Here is a 21,573-nt window from a genome sequence, read left to right on the forward strand (position 1 = left end):
CCCTGGTCCAGGAAGATCCCACATGCCGTAGAGCAACCAAGCCTGTGTGCCACAACTACTGAGCCTGCGCTCTAGAGCCCACAAGCCACAACTACTGAGCTCACGTGCCACAACTACTGAAGCCTGTTCACCTAGAGCCCATGCTCCGCAACAAGAGAAGCCACCACAATGAGAAGGCCACTCACCACAACAAAGAGTAGCCTCCACTTGCCGCAACTAGAGAAAGCCCACACGCAGCAACGAAGACCCAATGCAGCCAAAAATAAAATAAATTAAAAAACAAAAAAACCTATATTCTATTAAGAACCTATTAAAAAAGTAAAACAGGGACTTCCCTGGCAGTCCAGTCGTTAAGATGCCTCAATTCAAATGCAGGGGCGTGGGTTCAATCCCTAGTCGGGGAACTAGGATCCCACATGCCCTGCGGCGTGGCCAAAAAAAAAAGTAAAATAAAACCAAAAAAACCATTAACAATGACGACAAAATCAATGACTCCTTAATTTAGAAGATGATCATCACCTTTTACTAAGAACCTAAGTCTCCATGGAATAAAACTCAGGAAAGGAGAATCAATTTTACACCTCATTCCATAGGACTTTAGTTTCTGAAGTACCAAAAAGAACTTATTTCACTTGTAGGAAGGTTCCACAGAATGGAGTCAAGGTAAAACAATAAAACACGTAGTCAGTACATGTGAAGTAAAAAGGTGTGTATTCTACATATATTCATAAAAGAAATTTTTAGTTCAAAAAATTAAAATCCTGATCTAAGACTAGAATTATTCTGGGACTGCCTGGTAGTAATGCTTAGCTCTTATTGTGTTTGTGTCATAAATATATATATGAACTATTAAAACTTAATATGATATAGTCAATAGACAACTCTGTCCTACATTTATGTTTATTAAAAACTGCCACAAACAAACAAAGCCTGTACAAAAAGCAGCCAGAGCATCGATTACTTTGAAATCATAATCTTGAGAGACACAATTTGCTTAGGACTCCACCATCTTCTAACTTAGCCACGTAGTCTTCCTCTGCCATGTCTTCTTCTTCTTCCTCGTCTGTCATAAACAAACAAAACTACTTTGAAATAGTAGTCTTGAGAGATATTATCGCCTAGGTCCCCCTCTTCCTCTGCCTCTGCCTTGGCCTTGGCCTCTTCCTTGGCCTCTTCCTGCAACAGCTTCCCTTTTCTTAGACTTCACCTTTGGTTCAACATCCACGAGAAGTGTATCCAGAGGTAAGGTGTCTGGCAGAATAAAATACTGAATGTTATTTCCGTGAATACTCAGTGTTTCTAGCTGTACAGGTTCTCTGTTCTTCAGGGTCATTTTCACAGCTTTAAGATGTGTATTCATGCTGACATCTACACCTGTGATTGTTCCATGGACCTGTGTTCTGTTCTTTAATTCAGTGGTTACAATTTCGTGACCCAATCTCACGAACTTCATCCTAGTGGCGCCGTCACCCTTTTGATCTGATAGTGCACAAAGCCTGACAACCGAGCACCGACCGGCTGCGAGTATGAATGGCCCATATTGTTTTAATTACTGTAGCTTTGTAATGTAGTTTGAAACCAGAGCACATGAAGTCTCGACCTTTGCTCTTATTTCTCAAGATTGTTCTGGCTATTTAGGGACTTTTGTGATTTCATACAAATTTTAGGACTATTTATTCTCCTTCAATTTTGAAGGATACTTTCACTAGAATTCTACTTTTTTTTTTCTTTTAAGACTTTTAGTATTTCACTCCATTTTCTTCTCACTTGCATGGTTTCTGATAAGAAATCTTCTGTAAATCGTATCTGTTCCAAACATTTCCTTCTCTCTCTCCTTCCATTTTTATACTTCTTGTTGATTTAAACTGTGAGTTTAGATATATAATGCTATTGAATTTTTGGAATATAAATCTAGTTGTCAAATTTTATTACTGACATTGTATTAAAACTTATCCACAATTATTTGGATGTACCTCTACATTTTACAGGTTACATTTTTCATCTTCAATTCTTTTATACCGTGACTTACAAGTTTTTTATTTGGATTGAGCTCTTGGTCAGCTGAAATTTATTTCACTAGGTATTTCAAGAAGAGTTCATGGTTGGTATAATTTCTAGGTTCTTCAGTGGCCAAGAATATCTTTTTTGCCTTCATATGTAATCACCAACTGACTTGAGCATGAAATTCTCGTACTCAGGTTCCCTTCAAAACTATGTAGACTTTGCCCTGTGACTTTTGTTGTTTAGTGGTACAAAGAAGTTTGTGGTCTGCTAAAATATTTTGCCTTGGTAAATATCTTTTTTCCTTCCTAAATGGTTTTAATAATTTTTATCCTTGAAATTCAAAAATTTTATCAAGGTATGTCTAGATGTTTGTCTCATTTCATAAATTTTGTTAGTAATTCTTGACCTCTTTCAATTTTAATAGTCATGTGTTTCTTCCAGTCAGAAAGTTCTTTTTATTATGAAATATTTAAAATACATGGAAGAGCAAATAAAATATTTATAATGCATGTCCCTATATTTACCACTTAGTTTTAGTAAATCATATTAGTCTGCCACATATGCCACAAATAATTTGTAATAAACTAAATTTTATAGCTGTAGTTGAAACTTCTTGAGCAACCTTCCACTACCCCAATTCTCTTTTTAAACCTAAATGTAAACACTTTTCTAATTTTTGTGTCCATCTTTCTTACACATTTCTCTATACTGTTATATACATGAATTCAAAAAACATATTACTTTGCATCTTTTCATTTTAAATGCTATGGAATCATATTGTATCTATATTTCTGAATCTTACATTTTTCAGTCTACATTATGTTTTCGAGACTTTGCTATGGTGGTAGCTGCAGCTTTCTTTGGTTCATTTTATTGTGCTGCCTCATTCTGTTATGTAAATATATCACAATTAATTTATCCATTTTTATGTTGATGGACATTTAGGTAGTTTCCAAATGTCCACAAATATAAATCATGCTGCAATGAATATTCATTCACGTGTCTTCTGTGAGAGTTTCTCTAGGTTTTGTACCAAGAAGTGTAGTTCCTTGCAGCAGGCTTGATGACCTTCAAGAGTAATATTATTAAGGAGGTAGTGCTTACATTGTTCTTACTATGTGCTAGACACTCTTCTATATACTTAACTGATAGACTCATTTAACCTTTCAGAATAACTCTATGAGGTAGGTACTATTCACTATCCACATTTTAGGATTAAAATACAAGTCACAGTAATTTTAAGTGACTTGTCCAAGGTCACACAGATGCAGGTAATAGAGCCAGGATTTGAACTCAGGTAATCTTGTCCAGAGTCTGCACATTTAACTGCTATGATACACTGGACAAAACGTATTCTGTTTCTTCTTGATTCGGCTTTAAGAAGTCATATTTTATTTAGGAATTTGTCTAACTTTTCAAATTTTTCACATAATGTTTTTCATTATATGTTCTTATCTCTATCACTTCTGCTGTATGTATATGTCTATTTTTGTATTTCCAATGTTATTTATTATGCCTCTTCTCTTCTTTGAACATATGAAATATAATTGTATTTTAATGTCCTTGTAGAAAATTCTAACATCTGTATCAGTTCTGGGTTGGTTTCTATTTATTAATTTTTCTCATTGCAGGTCATAATTTCTTGACTCTTTCATACTTGATAATATTTAATTGGATGCAAACACTGAGATTTTTATTTTGTTAGGAGTTGATATTTTGCATTCCTATAAATAGTTTTGTACATTGATCTGGGATACAGTTAAGTAGACTTGTTGGAAGTGTAAATGTGAATCCAGCTCCATGTGAGAGCAGCCAATGTTTATAGCTTCTCAGGAGAAACTTCCCTCTTGCCTTTGGAGGTATGTCAGAGACAGATTTTCTTGTTTTCCTTATAAAGAATTTTTTCCCTAGCCCAATTTATTTGAATGAAAGGAGGGAAAACCCTTTCATCCAGAGTTCCTAGCTTTATGCAGAGGTCTCAAGTTCAGGTACCTTCCCTGCAAGTGTTCAATGCCACATCTCCCATTTCATTGGACGTTCATCCCTGAATTTATTAAATTGTATTTTGATGTGTGCTCCTAGAGTATTATTGGTTTCCTTTATCACTCTGGTTTAATGATCAAGGATTTCATTTTTTTAATCCTTGGGTTATTTTTGTCTTACATTGTTGAGAATGCCACACTGCAACTTTAAATATTATTGTCAGAATTTTTTTTGACATTTTGGTGTTTTCCAGCTGGAATATATTTTGAGAAGATTTTAACCATTGAACTATCAGGAGTGATTGCCCTGTCTTACCAATTTTTATTTATTTAAACTTTTGGCTGTAGTTTTCTTTTAGTCTCTTTAGAACAGAAGATAACTTTTTTGCTTTTAAATCTATCCTGAAAATCTCTGTCTTTAAGCAGATAAATTGAACCATTTATGTTACTGTTGTTACTGATGTATTTAGACCCTTTTCTTTATTTTATCAGGGATCTTCTGATCCCAGTCAGTTACAGCTGCCAAGATTTTGAATTCTCTTCTTGACAGATTATGTCCTGGCATGAGAAAACCAAAGTTCCCAGGTAGCTGCTGTAGTTTAAAGCTCAGTGAGATTCTTGCTGTCACTCCTATGAAAAGCAGGGCTTCCCTTTGGGAATCTGTTCCACATCTGCAGAGGCCAGAGTTGTATGGACAGAGAGCCCAAATTCTCAAGTGGGTCACTGGAAGTTATGCTACCCTAAATTACTTCTCCTTCCATCCCTTTGTTTCTTGACCCATGTTTTCTACCTACTGGGGATATAGAATCATACAGTAATCATTGATTTAGAGTATATACTGCATCCTGGAGAATGGTACCCCTCTTAACAGGGTATTGTCTCCAAAATGACACCTTGCTGTTCTCTCAACACACCATTCCATCACTCTGTTAAGACAACAGCTTCAGTGCCTTCAGAGCATGTACTGTCCATCTTTGGCTCGTGTCACATACTGAGCCAACCCATTAGCTTTTTCTTCCTCCTGCCTATGAGTCCTATCAGTTAGTCCTAAAATCCCCCATGTGCACTGGGCGGCTGGTAAATTGCACTCAGCCTGTGATTTCCTGTAGTGAGCCTGTCTTCTCACTAGAATGTAAGCTCCAATAAAGAGGGGTGTGTTTGGTTCATTGCTGTATCCCCAATTATTTCAACAGTGCCAGTTCAATAAGTATGGATTGAAAGAATGAATGTTCTCCTTCTCAAATGGGGTATGTTTGTTTCCCTTTACTCTTCAGGAGCTGAACTCTCAACTTCCACCTAGAACCTACTTACCACTTCATAGTTCTACTCCATTTAGTGTTCATTTTGATATTTATCTAGCTTTTTCAGTTCCACCTCTATCTTTTTGGTTTTCTCTCATAATGCTTTGTCATTGGTGTTTGCAGGGGGAGTGCACATAGCAGAAAATTACTGCACAATCTTGATCAGAAGTTACGTTTTTTTATTTTGTAATTTCTTTGATAAGTGTTTTGTCTCCATTTGCTATTTCTCTTCATCAGAATGGTTACTATATGATATATTTAGATCACCTTTTATTGTGATGATTTAAATATTTTCATCATTTGCTGTTTTTATCCTTTTCCTCTGACTTGTAAGGAATTCTATCACTTGTTATCTAATTTGCAACTTTGTTTCAGTAGTATTCAATCTGCTGTTTCCTGCCTTTTTCCTTATTTTTTTAATGCAGCAATTGTATTTTTTATCTCCTGCTCTCTCTACTGGTTTTAGATTGCTCCTTACTCTTTTTCCCTAATAATTAATTTTATTGCATAATTAATATGTGCCTTGTATTTTTCCAGACCATCAATGAATTATTTCATTAAAAATACACAATAACCCTGTTAGGTAAATACTGCTGTCATCCCATTTTACAAATGAAACTATGGAAACAAGATAGGTTTAGTAATTGACTGATGATCACACGTAGCTCATAAGTGGCAGAGCGGTGATTTGAACTTGTTGAAGCCCAGAGTCTTAACCATTCCCCTACATTGCCTGGAAATAGGTGAAAAGTTCTCTTGATTTTCTTGAGAAAGCTAATTAGAAAATACCTAAATTGTTTCCTTGAGAAAGTGAATTAGAAAATGTCTGAAGTCTCTGCATTAACCATTCTATAGAGACATTTGTACTGATTCCTCAGCAAACTCCTTGCCCTGAACTTCAGTACCTTTTCACATAACCTATGATCTCTCTCTCTAATCCTTACTGGGGACAGGATATCCTTGGTTAGCATTGACAACCAGCATAGTTTCTCTCAGAATTTATGACCCTATTTGAATACTCTGGACCTAGTAGACCAAGGGAGAGAGGAGCTGTGGGTTTATTGTCATGTTGTGTGATAGTTCAGATAGCCAAACAACTTGTGGAGAAACGTGAGGAGTAAGAACAGAAGAGATTTGCAACCCAAAGCTCCCCTTCTCCACTCACACTTTTATTTTCTATATTTGACATGGCAGCCGAGAGGCTTCACCCAACCCTCTTGCCTCATTCATGTCCCCTATAATTTTCCTTTAATACAAATGAAAATTGAGGAAACATTACTTGGGGTTTCCTGTTAGGTATGTCCTCTGGTGCCTGGTGCATTTCCCAGGCCTGCTGAGACCAAGAGGAACTCCGTAATTGATCAATAAACCACATCCGTGTACAGTCTTTGCCTGTTTTACTTCAGGGGTATGAGTGGAGTTACGCTGTATGGCCTCGCGGGAGAGTTGTTATTTCTCGTGCAGGCAGTAGAGGATCAGAATACTCCTGGTCTTTGATGTCGTTCCACTTGTGGAAATTTTTCAAAGTTTTTGGCATGGATCTGGAGTATTGAGTATCCAGCAAATAATACAGTTTTGACCCCCTTTAAAAATTCCATTTTAATAGGAATCAAAAAGGGACTAGGAGAGTTAGACATTTTCATTCAAATTTGCTCTTTTGTTCAGAATCCTAAGTAGCAAATTACAAGTCACCATTAGGTAACAGTAAAAAATAGACTGTAACTTTTGTAGTTTTCCAGACACAATGTTCTCAAGTTTCCATTTCATAGTTACATCCAAGTATGAGAGCAGATTCTGAGTTTGGCAAGGCCCTTGGAAAAACTCTTCACGGAAACTCTGTAAATTCAACAGTAGACATTATTAGGAGGGTTCATACCCAGCAGAGATAGGGGTCTGAGTCTGAGCAGAATTGCAGAGGGAGAAACTAGCTTAAATTGTCCGTGAACTGGCTTCCTTGGAAAGGCTTTGCTGAGATGAGCAATTCTATTTAGAATGGCTGCTGCTCATCTTTCTACCAAGATAATCATCTGATGGCAACATGAAAAAGCAGATGTGGCATTTTCGAACTCTAGACGCTTTCAAACTCCAGTGTTATCCCCAGTGAACCTGAAAGTCGAAGAAATAATCACCTTGAAATTCTGGTATAATGTGAAGAGCTCAAGAAAGCTGAGCACCTGACTTGTACCGAAGAGGAACCCTGAAAGCTAAGCACCCTATAAATTGGAATTTTTGCTTCCTCTGTTGTCTTCCATATAGTCTCTTGCCTCTTTGCTAAATATCAAAGATATTTATGCTTAAACAAATGTTGTCTCTCTCTCAGTGCATCCTCTCCTTCTGGCAGGGAAGTCATTGTGCTGAATTGGTGGCACTTGCCATGGCAACAGACTGTGATGTCAGAGACACAGTGCCAAGCAGTTAGATTTCGGAGGTGCCACAGTTGGGAATATGAAGCTCCAAGGATGATGATGAGCCAGAGCAGTTGCTGTAAAAGAAAAAGAATCTCGGTAAAGACCGAGTGTCTAATGTGTGCTCTCAGAGGTCTGGTGCTGAAGTAGGGTGACAGCAAATGAAGCCAGGTGAGGCGAATAGGGATGCAGTGCTCAAGACAAGATTTCCAAGGAGAAGTGTGGTGATGAAGACCATTTGCAGAAGGCCACATCCAGATGGCTGGCACCCTGCCATGTTCTGAGGCTTTGATGCTTCACAGGTGTGCTCTAAGGCATAGAAGGGAGAAGCTCCAGAGGTTCACTGTCTCTCACTGAGAGAGACAAAGGAGCCAGGACAGAGAAAAAGAGCAGACTCTTTGCTTTCCTGTCTCATAAAGCAGGAGTGTGACAACTTTCACAGCTGTGCTGCTTTCACAGAAAGAGCACCTTGACATCAAGACCTTTTGAGACCTGAAAACTGAGAATGCTGTGGGGAGAAGGATGCCCTAAGAGGTGTTAGGTTTTCAGCGAAACTTTGCAAGAGGAGGCAATGGATGGTGGTCCCTGAAGTTACTGATAGGAACAGTCTGAGAGTGTTTTGAAACGGACTCTTAAAATCTCTGCAGGTCTTATGTTGAATATGCAAACGATGAAACCAATACCTGTGAAAAATCATAGATGAAGTTTTAAAATACATACACATTTCAGTGATACAGTATGGATAAATTTGGACTGCATATGGCTTCTTATGTAAAGGAAAATTTCTTCTCCTTTTAGTAACACATTGTCTGCTGCCTGTGCTTAGCACCGTCTGCCATATGCTACTTAGAACAAGCTGCTGCAATTCAAGAACTAGCCCTAGTAATTAAGATCAAATGAGCCAGATGAAGAAAATGAGATGAAGAAAACCACATGCCCATGGAGCCCAGCCTTTTTATGTTAAAAAAAAAAAAAGAAAAGAAAAGAAAAGAAAGAAAAACAACAAACAACCATTGCCCATGGATTTATATGCAATCCACACTCAGGATTATTGTTAACATATATGCATATATTTTGAATTGTTCTGGGCTTGATTGATTAGCTCCATGGAAATAGTTGCTGTTGGATGCTGGGGCATCCCTACGGAATATAAATAATAGTGCTCAAGGCTCAACCAAATGTAATTTATTTCATGAAAAAAAGTACAACAAAACATGGAAGGTATTATAAAATAGTTTGAGATTAAGCCTTAAAAGATCCTTGGAGATATTTGACCTCTCATCCTTACATTGTAATGGGAAGTTGAAATCCAGAGAAGGTGAATAACTTTCCCCTGGTCACTGAGCTATAGCTAGAGGCAAGTCTCAGGTTAGAACATGGGATTTCTGGCTCACCCACTGGTTCCGTAATTCTCAAACTTGAGCATGCATCAGAAACCCCTGGAGGGCTTGTTAAAATACAGATTGCTGGGCACCACCCCCCCTGTTTCTCATTTAGTAGGTCTGGGTTGTGGTCCCAAAATTTACTTTCCCACCAAGTTCTCAGGTGAAGCTGATCTGTAGACCTTATTTACCCGTCTACAGGTCACACTTGGAAAACCACTGGTTTAGTTTTTTTAAATTTTCCTTACATTGGGTTTTCTCAAACTATGGTAGGACCTATATGAGAATCACCTGGAGGGGGTGTTGCCTATCAGAAATATAGATTATGGGCACGTCTCAGAGTTACTGAATTTGAATGTCTGGAAGTGAGGGACTGGCATCTACCTTGTACACAATCACCCCTGGTAATTTCCGTTACCGTCCAAGTTTGAAAATCACACTACGTGACCACACCGATTGACTGAACTTCTTGGTGAGATGATAAAATTAACAGTTCTTGCTCCATCCTCTCAAATCTCCAAGCAAATGACCAAAGGAAAGAAGAAGAATTAAAACCTGCATCTAATTTGGGAAAATGAGAAAGGTGTCAGCCCTATGTTCAAAACGTCTAGGATTTTTTTGTGAGATGTTGTGCTAGTGGGACTCCATTGAGCAAGATTTTAAAAGACCTGTCAGCTTCTAGAGAAAGCAGTACAGTAGTAGGGTGAGTAAGGAGAAGAAAGTCATAGCAGAGCCCCACTAATGCCCACTGACATGGGGGACAAGCTGATATCACAGAATGTAAGATGCGAAGTCTCATCTACTACTTTGGATAAGTTGCCTTCTACCACTCCTGTGTGGAGATTCCTGGGTTTCCATGGTGAAAGTCATCTGTGCATGAGGGCATCATGACATAGGTAGACAAATACCATGTGGGTAATGTGAGAAGTGACACCATAAAGACCCAGGCAAAAATTTGAGCAGCATCTCAACAGTTTTGCTTCGTAATAATCATGGAGGAAAAACTGCTCAGAGGTGATTGATTCCTCTGCTTCAGGCTCCCGTACTGCAGGCTTTATCCATAGTTATACAGGCTGAGTGATGACTGAATTGAAAATTACATAAATTAGCCTGGCAGTTTAAGACTCGGTGGAAGATTATAACGGCAAATGGGTGTACCATGAGGGAATTCAAGGGGCACACATTTGCCTGACAAGTGGGAAAACCCAAGTCTGGGTGAACTTTTCCTGCTTCACTGTGGGATCTAAGAATTCTATATCAAGCAAGCTGTCAATCACACATGATAAAAATAGATATTTTAAGGTATGCAAAGGTTCCTAATGAAATACCTATGTACCCTTCCAGAATATATGGTGTATTATAGACAACCAGATGATGAATATGACAAAGAAAAAAATATTCCAGTAGAAAAATGGGCAAAAGTATAAACAGGCAATTCACAGAAGAAATAAAAAGTAAACATATGAAAAGATCCCTAGTTTCACTAAAGAAATGTAAATTAAAACAACGAAATGCCAATGTTTTGCCCACCGTTTTTGCAAAAATTTTAAAATGTGAAAACATTGAAGAAGATACGAGGAAATAGGCATTTATACTCCTTTGGAGGAATTTTAGGCAACTTGGAATACAATTTTGGAAGGCAATTTCACAATATGTATCAAAAGTCATAAAATATTTATACCTTTGAACTGATTATTCCATTTGTAGTAATTAATCCTAAGTCAGCAATGATAATAAGAGACATAAAAATATTAATATGTAATGATGTGCATTATGACATTATTTATGTTAGTGAATAGTTTGGAACAACTTAAATATCCAAATGTGATATGGTAAAATAAATTTTTATGTATCCCTAAAATGCACTACTATATAATCATAGTAGTTACTAAAGAATATTTAAAGATATAAAATGTATTCGCTATTTTAAAATAATAGTTCAGGTTACCGAATCATATAATAAGTTTATATATAAATTCAATATATATGAAAGAAAAAGAACTAGAAACATAAGCATCAACATAGACTATCTTTTCCACATTTTGTGCAGTGAGAACATTCTTTTGTTAGTTTAAAAATGTTATGGGAAATAGTCTGGTTACACGAATTATTCTGCATAAATACAATGGAATACTAGGCAGCCATTAAAAAGACAAAAGCAAATTATGATTATTGATAGAGAATAATCACAAGATTAGTTGTTAGGTGAAAAAAGTAAGGCACAATACAGTACATAAACATGTTAAGAAATAAGAATTTAAAATAAGCATACTTATCTAACTCTGATACCCCTCACTCTAAACACATGGAAATGGTGAATAAAATATAGTAACCATAATTACTTTCTGTACATATCAAGCTCAAAAAAGAACTAAAAATCCCATGTGTTACATATTAAGAAGAAATGGAAATCAAGTTACTAGTCTCACAAACTGAGAAAGCTGCTATGATCCATGGGAGTACTGAACATAGAAACAGGCTTTAAAGTTCTGCGTCTGAGGTCTTAATGACAATGTGGGATTAGATGATACTGCTTTAAACCCACCCAAGGCAATGAGCTGGACATGATATCCCTTCAATAATCTTATAACTGGTACCCCTTTGTGAATATATAACTATATATTCTATATAACTATAACTAGAGAGACTATAACTAGACTATAATTTTTAGAGAATCAAAAAATTTGCCTTTACTTAAGACTTTGGATAAAAGTATAAAATACCTTAAGAGTTGAAATCCCAAACATATGGCATATGCATTTGTGGAGTCTGAATTTATGTGACCTGACAGTTCAGGTGAGAAATTGACATTTAACAGGTACAGGATCAGGGAAATTCCTGGGGCAGCTGACACAAGCATATGTAAAACCACTCCGTTGGGATATTTCCATAACCCAAAGAACCAGGGACTCCCTCAGATACAGCCACCTTGCAAACAGACAAGAGGATTAACATCCCAAGGACCTGAAAAAAGAGAAAAATCTGAAAGAGAATACAGGGCTTCGAAAATGTACGGGACAATAAGAAAGTAAAATCACAATGATAGACTAAGACATTGTGACAAACAAGATTTGTGAATAAGAACATATAGAATGCTAGATGTTAGTCGAGTCATTGGATAAAAGAAACTTAAAAGATGGATGAGATAAAATTGTAGAGAGAGTTGGTAAATTGGAATATATATTGGAGGATGTTACACAGAATGCAGCACTGAAAAATGATTAAGAGATGTGGAGGATGTAGAGGCTCCAACGTGAGTCTAATGGTAGGTCCTCAAAAACAGAAGGCTAGTGAGAGAAAGGCAAAATGACTGAGAATTTTATAGAATTGCAGAGTGACATGAAACTTCATATCAAAGAATATGATAAAAATAAATCTACATCTGACTCATCATTGTGAAGTTGCCGCTCATGAAAGGCAGACAGAAAACTTACTCATTATCATGGCAAATGAGGGGAAAAAAGAGACATGATTCATAGAAAACACAAAATGAGTTTAACTGTATCAGTAATCACAATAAATGTGAACAAATTAGATTTACCTACTCAAGGAAAGAGATTTAGATATACCTCTTTAAAAAGCATATGCCTATTTTTTATTTTAAAAAGTGAAGAGATGGGGCTTCCCTGGTGGTGCAATGGTTGAGAATCTTCCTGCTAATGCAGGGGACACGGGTTCGAGCCCTGGTCTGGGAAGATCCCACATGCCGTGGAGCAACTAGGCCCGTGAGCCACAACTAATGAGCCTGTGCGTCTGGAGCCTGTGCTCCGCAGCAAGAGAGGCCACGATACTGAGAGGCCCGCGCACTGCGATGAAGAGTGGCCCCCGCTTGCCGCGACTAGAGAACGCCCTCACACAGAAACGAAGACCCAACACAGCCAAAAAATAAATAAATTAATTTAAAAAAAAAAAGTGAAGAGATGACAGAGAAAGATATGGAAAAAGGTGCTTGTACACACAGAATGTGATAATACTGTATATGGATGTTAAGATCAGGCAAAGAAGAAGGTAAAGCAAAACAAAATGAACAATAAAAACATTTTAAGGGTAAAGGAGTCATTATAAATCATCTTCTATGCCTTTAATAACATAGCCTTCAACTACATGAACTTGCCACAGTTAAACAGAGAAACAAACTTAAACAAAATGGAATATTTTAACATAAGTACCTCAATAATATTTAGGTCAAGGACGCCAAAAATATTAATGAACCATTATCTGATAACACAAACAAACTCATATATATGGAACTTATACTATAAAATAACACATTCTACTCAAGCACAAGGGACACTTATAACAAGTAATTGTCTACTAGACCATCAACAAAGTCTCAACAATATAAAGAAATAATATAGAACATTCTTAACCTCAGTAAAGAATAATTTAAAAGTTAATATTAAAAATATATCTAACACATCATATGTTTGAAGTTTAAAAACACTTAATTCAAGAATACAAAAAATTTCAAAGCCATTAGAATGAAATAATAAAGAATATTACATACCAAAACATGTATGATGATACTTTTTTTTTTAGGGTACCAAATTGTTCTATATATTTTTTTCTTATTATCTATTTTATACATATTAGTGTATACATGTCAATCCCAATCTCCCAATTCATCCCCCCCACCCCCCGCTTTCCCCTCTTGGTGTCCGTATGTTTGTCCTCTGCATCTGTGTCTCTGTTTCTGCCTTGCAAACCGGTTCATCTGTACCATTTTTCTAGATTCCACATATATGCGTTAATATACAATATCTGTTTTTCTCTTTCTGACTTACTTTACTTTGTATGACAGTCTCTAGGTCCATCCACATCTCTATAAATTACCCAATTTTGTTCCTTTTCACGGCTGAGTAATATCCCATTGTATATATGTACCACATCTTCTTTATCCATTCTTTTGTCGGTGGGCATTTAGGTTGCTCCCATGACCTAGCTATTGTAAATAGTGCTGCAGTGAACATTAGGGTGCATGTGTCTTTTTGAATTATGGTTTTCTCTGGGTATATGCCCAGTAGTGGGATTGCTGGGTCATATGGTAATTCTATTTTTAGTTTTTTAAGGAACCTCCATACTATTTCCATAGTGGCTGTATCAATTTCCATTCCCACCAACAGTGCAAGAGGGCCCCCTTTTCTCCACACCCTCTCCAGCATTTGCTGTTTGTAGATTTTTTGATGATGGCTATTCTGACTGGTGTGAGGTGATACCTCATTGTAGTTTTGATTTGCATTTCTCTAATAATTAGTGATGTTGAGCAGCTTTAAATGTGCCTCTTGGCTATCTGTATGTCTTCTTTGGAGAAACGTCTATCTAGGTCTTCTGCCCACTTTTGGATGGGGTTGTTTGTTCTTTTAATATTGAGCTGCATGAGCTGTTTATATATTTTGGAGATTATTCCTTTGTCCATTGATTCATTTGCAAATATTTTCTCCCATTCTGAGAGTTGTTTTTTCATCTTTATGGTTTCCTTTGCTGTGCAAAAGCTTTTAAGTTTCATTAGGTCCCATTTGTTTATTTTTATTTTTATTTCCATTACCCTAGGTGGTGGGTCAAAAATGATCTTGCTGTGATCTATGTCATATGTACTCTTCCTGTGTTTTCCTCTAAGATTTTTATAGTGTCCAGTCTTACATTTAGGTCTTTAATCCATTTTGAGTTTATTTTTGTGTATGGTGTTAGGGAGTGTTCTAATTTCATTCTTTTACATGTAGCTGTCCAGTTTTCACAGCACCACTTATTGAAGAGACTGTCTTTTCTCCATTGTATATCCTTGCCTCCTTTGTCATAGATTAGTTGACCATAGGTGGGTAGGATTATCTCTGGGCTTTCTATCCTGTTCCATTGATCTATATTTCTGCTTTTGTGCCAGTACCATATTGTCTTGATTACTGTAGGTTTGTAGTATAGTCTGAAGTCAGGGAGTCTGATTCCTCCAGCTCCGTTTTTTCCCCTCAAGATTGCTTTGGCTGTTCGGGGTCTTTTGTGTCTCCATAAAAATTTTAAGATTTTTTGTTCTAGCTCTGTAAAAAATGCCATTGGTAATTTGATAAGGATTGCATTGAATCTGTAGATTACTTTGGGTAGTATAGTCATTTTCACAATGTTGATTCTTCCAGTCCACGAACATGGTATATCTCTCCATCTGTTTGTGTCATCTTTGATTTCTTTCATCAGTGTCTTATAGTTTTCTGAGTACAGTTACCTCCTTAGGTAGGTTTATTCCTAGGTATTTTTTTTTTTTTATTGCAATGGTGAATGGGATTGTTTCCTTAATTTCTCTTTCTGCTCTTTTGTTGTTAGTGTATAAGAATGCAAGAGATTTCTGTGCATTCATTTTGTATCCTACAACTTTACCAAATTCATTGATTAGCTCTAGTAGTTTCCTGGTGGCACCTTTAGAATTGTCTATGTATAGCATCATGTCATCTGCAAACAGTGACAGTTTTACTTCTTCTTTTCCAATTTGTATTCCTTTTATTTCTTATTCTTCTCTGATTGCTGTGGCTAGGACTTCCAAAACTATGTTGAATAATAGTGGTGAGAGTGGACATCCTTGTCTTGTTCCTGATCTTAGTGGAAATGCTTTCAGTTTTTCACCATTGAGTATTATGGTTGCTGTGGGTTTGTTGTATATGGCCTTTATTATGTTGAGGTAGGTTCCCTCTATGCCCACTTTCTGGAGAGTTTTTATTATAAATTGGTGTTGAATTTTGTCTAAAGTTTTTCTGCATCTATTGAGATGATCATATGGTTTTTATTCTTCAATTTGTTAATATGGTGTATCACATTGATTGATTTGCATATATTAAAGAATCCTTGCATCCCTGGGATAAATCTCACTTGATCGTGGTGTATGATCCTTTTAATGTGCTGTTGGATTCTGTTTGCTAGTGTTTTTTAGAGGAGTTTTGCATCTATATTCATCAGTGATATTGGTCTGTAATTTTCTTTTTTTGTAGTATGTTTGTCTGGTTTTGGTATCAGGGTGATGGTGGCCTTGTAGAATGAGTTTGGGAGTGTTCCTTCCTCTGTAATTTTTTGGAAGAGTTTGAGAAGGATGGGTGTTAGCTCTTCTCTAAACATTTGATAGAATTCACCTGTGTAGCCACCTGGTCCTGGACTTTTGTTTGTTGGAAGATTTTTAATCACAGTTTCAATTTCATTACTTGGGATTGGTCTGTTCATTTCTTCCTGGTTCAGTCTTGGAAGGTTATACCTTCCTAAGAATTTGTCCATTTCTTCCAGGTTGTCCATTTTATTGGCATAGAGTTGCTTGTAGTAGTCTCTTAATGATGTTTTGTATTTCTGCGGTGTCCGTTGTAACTTCTCCTTTTTCATTTCTAATTTTATTGATTTGAGTCCTCTCCCTCTTTTCTTGATCAGTCTGGCTAAAGGTTAATCAATTTTGTTTATCTTCTCGAAGAACCAGCTTATAGTTTTATTGATCTTTGCTCTTGTTTTCTTTGTTTCTATCTCATTTATTTCTGCTCTGATCTTTATGATTTCTTTCCTTCTACTAAGTTTGGGTTTTGTTTGTTCTTTTTTCTCTAGTTCCTTTAGGTGTAAGGTTAGATTGTTTATTTGAGATTTTTCTTGTTTCTTGAGGTAGGATTATAGTGTTATGAACTTCGCTCTTAGAACTGCTTTTGTTGCATCCCATAGGTTTTGGATTATTGTGTTTTCATTGTCATTTGTCTGTAGGTACTTTTTGATTTCCTCTTTGATTTCTTCAGTGATCTCTTGGTTATTTAGTAACGTATTGTTTAGCCTCTATGTTTTTTTTTTTTTTTACGTTTTTTTCCTTGTAATTTATTTCTGATCTCATAGTGTTGTGGTCGTAAAAGATGTTTGATATGATTTCAGTTTTCTTAAATTTACTGAGGCTTGATTTGTGACCCAGGATGTGATCTATCCTGGAGAACGTTCCGTGTGCACTTGAGAAGAAAGTGTAATCTGCTGTTTTCAGATGGAATGTCCTATAAATATCAATTAAATCTATCTGGTCTATTGTGTCATTTAAAACTTGTGTTTCCTTATTAATTTTATTTCTGGATGATCTCTCCATTGGTGTAAGTGAGGTGTTAAAGTCCCCCACTATTATTGTGTTACTGTTGATTTCCTCTTTTATAGCTGTTAGCATTTGCCTTGTGTATTGAGGTGCTGCTATGTTGGGTGCATATATATTTATAATTGTTATATATTCTTCTTGGATTGGTCTCTTGTTCATTATGTAATGTCCTTCCTTGTCTCTTGTAACATTCTTTATTTTAAAGTCTATTTGATATGAGTAGTTCTATTCCAGCTTTCTTTTGATTTCCATTTGCATGGAATATCTTTTTCCATCCCCTCACTTTCAGTCTGTGTGTATCCCTAGGTCTGAAGTGGATTTCTTGTAGACAGCATATATATTGGTCTTGTTTTTGTATCCATTCAGCGAGCCTGTGTCTTTTGGTTGGAGCATTTAATCCATTCACATTTAAGGTAATTATCGGTATGTATGTTCCTATTACCATTTTCTTAAGTGTTTTGGGGTTTTTTTTTTAGGTCCTTTTCTTCTCTTGTGTTTCCCACTTAGAGAAGTTCCTTTAGCATTTGTTGTAGAGCTCATTAGGTGGTGCTGAATTCTCTTAGCTTTTGCTTGTCTGTAAAGCTTTTGATTTCTCTGTCAAATCTGAATGAGATCCTTGCCAGGTAGAGTAGTCTTGGTTGTAGGTTCTTCCTTTTCATCACTTTAAATATATTGTGCCACTCCCTTCTGGCTTGTAGAGTTTCTGCTGAGAAATCAGCTGTTAACCCTGTGGGAGTACCCTTGTACGTTATTTGTTGTTTTTCACTTGTTGCTTTTAATAATTTTTCTTTGTCTTTAATTTTTGTCAATTTGATTACTGTGTGTCTTGGTGTGTTTCTCCTTGGGTTTGTCCTACCTGGGACTCTCTGTGCTTCCTGGACTTGGGTGGCTATTTCCTTTCCCATCTTAGGGAAGTTTTCAACTATAATCTCTTCAAATATTTTCTCAGTCCCTTTATTTTTCTCTTCTTCTTCTGGGACCCCTATAATGCAAATGTTGTTGCATTTAATGTTGTCCCAGGGGTCTCTTAGGCTGTCTTCATTTCTTTTCATTCTTTTTTCTTTATTCTGTTCCACGGCCGTGGATTCCACCATTCTGTCTTCCAGGTCACTTATCCGTTCTTCTGCCTCACTTATTCTGCTATTGATTCCTTCTAGTGTATTTTTCATTTCAGTTATTGTATTGTTCATCTCTGTTCGTTTGTTCTTTAATTCTTCTAAGTGTTTGTTCTTGAATTCTTTAAGTCTTTGTTAAACATTTTTCATCTTCTCGATCTTTGCCTCCATTCTTTTACCAAGGTCCTGAATCATCTTCACTATCATTATTCTGAAATCTTTTTCTGGAAGGTTGCCTATCTCTACTTCATTTCATTGTTTTTCTGGGGTTTTATCTTGTTCCTTCATCTGGTACATAGTCCTCTACCTTTTCATTTTGTCTGTTCCTGTGAATGTGGTTTTCGTTCCACAGGCTGCAGGATTGTAGTTCTTCTTGCTTCTGCTGTCTGCCCTATGGTGATGATACTTAAGATAGTAAATTTGATTTATTCCTAGGTATTTTATTATTTTTTTTGCAGTAGTAAATGGGATTATTTCCTTAATTTCTCTTTCTGATACTTTGTTGTTAGGGTATAGAAATGCAACAGATTTCTGTATATTAATTTTGTTTCTTGCCACTTTACCAAATTCATCATTGAGCTCTAGTACTTTTCTGGTGGTGTCCTTAAGATTTTCTATGTATAGAATTATGTCATCTGCAAAGAGTGACAGTTTTACTTGTTCCTTTTCAATTTGGAATCCTTTTCTTTTTCTTTTCTTTAATTGCTATGGCTAGGACTTCTAGTGCTATGTTGAATAAAAGTGGGGAGAGTGGGCATCCTTGTCATGTTCCTGATCTTAGAGGACATGGTTTCAGCTTTTCATTGTTGAGTATGATGTTTGCTGTGGGTTTGCCATATATGGCCTTTATTATGTTAAGGTATGTTCCCTCTGTGCCCACTTTCTGGAGAGTTTTTATCATAAATGGATGTTGAATTTTATCAAAAGCTTTTCTTGCATCTACTGAGATGATCGCACAATTTTTATTCTTCAGTTTGTTAATGTGTATCACATTGATTGATTTGTGGATATTCAAAAATCCTTGCATCCTTGGGATAAATCCCACTTGATCTTGATGTATAATCCTTTTCATGTATGTATATGTATGTTTTCTCTGGAGAGATGTATGTCTATGTCTTCTGCCCATTTTTCAGTTGTATTGTTTTTTTGTTACTGAATTGTAGGAGCTGTTTGTTTATTTTGGAAGTTAAGCCCTTGTTGGTCACATGATTTGTAAATATTTCCTCCCAGTCCATAGGATGTCTTTTCATTTTGTTTATGGTTTCCTTTGCTGTGCAAAAGCATATAAGTTTGATTAGGTCCCATTTGTTTATTTTTGCTTTTATTTCTATTACCTTTCAAGACTGAGCTAAGAAAACATTTGTATGATTTATGTCAGAGAATGTTTTGCCTATATTCTCTTCTAGGAGTTTTATGGTGTCTTTTCTTGTATTTAAGTCTTTAAGCCATTTTGAGTTTATTTTTGTGTATGGTGTGAAGGTGTGTTCTAACTTCATTGACTTATATGTGTTGAAGATTAATTGTCCATAGGTGTGTAGGTTTATTTCTAGGCTCTCTCTTCTGTTCATTGATCCGTATGTTTGTTTTTGTGCCAATACCATGCTGTTTTGATTACTGTAGTTTTGTAGTATTGTCTGAAATCTTGGTGGGGGGGTTATGCCTCCTACTTTGTTTAGAATATACTTTCTTCCTTACAGTTTGTTTTCAAACTCTTTTTTTGGTTCATGTTCAAGGTATTCAGTAAGATTATAGACTATTTGAGAGAACAATATTTTGTTCTTCTCAGTCATTCCAGAACAATTTAAAAGAAAATCACTAAGTAATATTTTGTGTCAGATGTGCCAGGTGCCAGACATACAGAAGTACCTGTGACATTGGGCCCCTGAGAGGTTTACAGTGTTCTTCCCCCATATCCTTTACTAAGTGTTCAATAAACTTTTATTTTTGGAGACAAGGAGAAACCACAGTCTTGTTCATCTACCCAGTCAAGGGAGAAGCCTGGTAAGAACTATAGTCCTATAATCTCGTTAATAATGTCTGAACATACATTAATTTAACATTTCTCAAATGGCACATTTGAGAAAAAAATGCTTCAGTTAGGATCCCAAATTTCTCTCTTCTAGATCTTAGGGAAATGATCATTTGCATCAAAGTCATTGATCTACTTCATGAGCAGAATTTCAGTCTCTAACATTATGCTTCTATTTTTTTTAAATCAATTTTAACTGTAAACAACATTCTCCTGATTTCTAACTGAAAAATTATTTTCTATAACTGAACAGAAGTAATGTGTCCACCAATACCAATGGCACAGAAAACCTGCCATTTATGACCTTCTCTTGATTAGAACACTGGATATAACACAACTTACTTTCCATACTCAGATCCTCAAAAGCATATCAACTATGGACAGGCCTAGACAAACAGAAATTCCACCAGGCTTTAACTGGTTCTTTCATAAGTTCTGGAAAGGGCAAAATAGATAAAGCTGTAGGATGTCATTTTATGTCCAACCCAGTACAAGTGTGTAATATAAATAAAAGGTACACGATACTGCCTTTACCATTTTAAAATTCATTTCTTAAGCTAAAGGAGAAACTGTTTTCCAAGATACCACAGGAAGTAAAAGAAAGATACAAAAATTCTCTGCAGTTGGTCAGGTTTCTTTTTTATCAGGTCAAATGAGAATTTTAAATTAGCTCATGCCAGGTATACAGTGGAGCTTACTGAAGAAAGACAACAAAGGGTTGGGCATGGATTCTGGTGTGTGCACTTAGAATAAAAGAAAGAGGTTCATTAATAAAAATTTTATGCAGGGTCAGCCTGAAATTCAGAACAAAAGAGTGTGAAACTCAAGTTATGACAGTATTCATTGAGAGAGTTCTTATTCAGAAATGGAGTATTCATTCCTCAGGTCAAAATTCCACTTGAAATAAGTCACGTGAATTTTTATCATTACAGTAAGCATTTATGGTCATAATATAGGTAGTAGAAGCAGATTCAAGACCTGCATCACAATTAGGGGAGTGTTATGTGCTCCCCACATAAGCAGTTTGAGTCTAGAATGTTTACTGTCCTGGGTTTAGGCAGCATTCCAGCTTCCTGCCTTTCTGGTTTGAGCAATAGTATATTTCTCTGTTTTTCTTTATTCAATCAAGGCCTCAGTGGGTAACCCATACTACATTTGGTCTTAAAATTCTTTTTGCCTTTCACGTATTTGGTAAGATCTAGTGATTCTGGATATTTGTATCAATGGAGGATGGCTTTGGGGAGAAATACAAGTGCTAAGACATCTTATAGAACAGTG

The 21,573-nt window shown here is 36.2% G+C and overlaps 1 protein-coding gene across 1 annotated transcript; it reads right to left on the reverse strand.

Moving 5' to 3' along the window:
• Positions 1 to 1,111: 1,111 nt before the first annotated feature.
• LOC118891299 (small nuclear ribonucleoprotein Sm D1-like) lies at positions 1,112 to 1,453 on the reverse strand. The gene has a single exon (XM_036845097.1). The coding sequence runs from the start codon at positions 1,451 to 1,453 to the stop codon at positions 1,112 to 1,114; it is 342 nt and encodes a 113-aa protein (XP_036700992.1).
• Between the last annotated feature and the right edge of the window lie 20,120 nt (positions 1,454 to 21,573).

Source organism: Balaenoptera musculus, chromosome 2 (assembly GCF_009873245.2).
Source record: "Balaenoptera musculus isolate JJ_BM4_2016_0621 chromosome 2, mBalMus1.pri.v3, whole genome shotgun sequence".
NCBI classification, from domain to species: domain Eukaryota; kingdom Metazoa; phylum Chordata; class Mammalia; order Artiodactyla; family Balaenopteridae; genus Balaenoptera; species Balaenoptera musculus.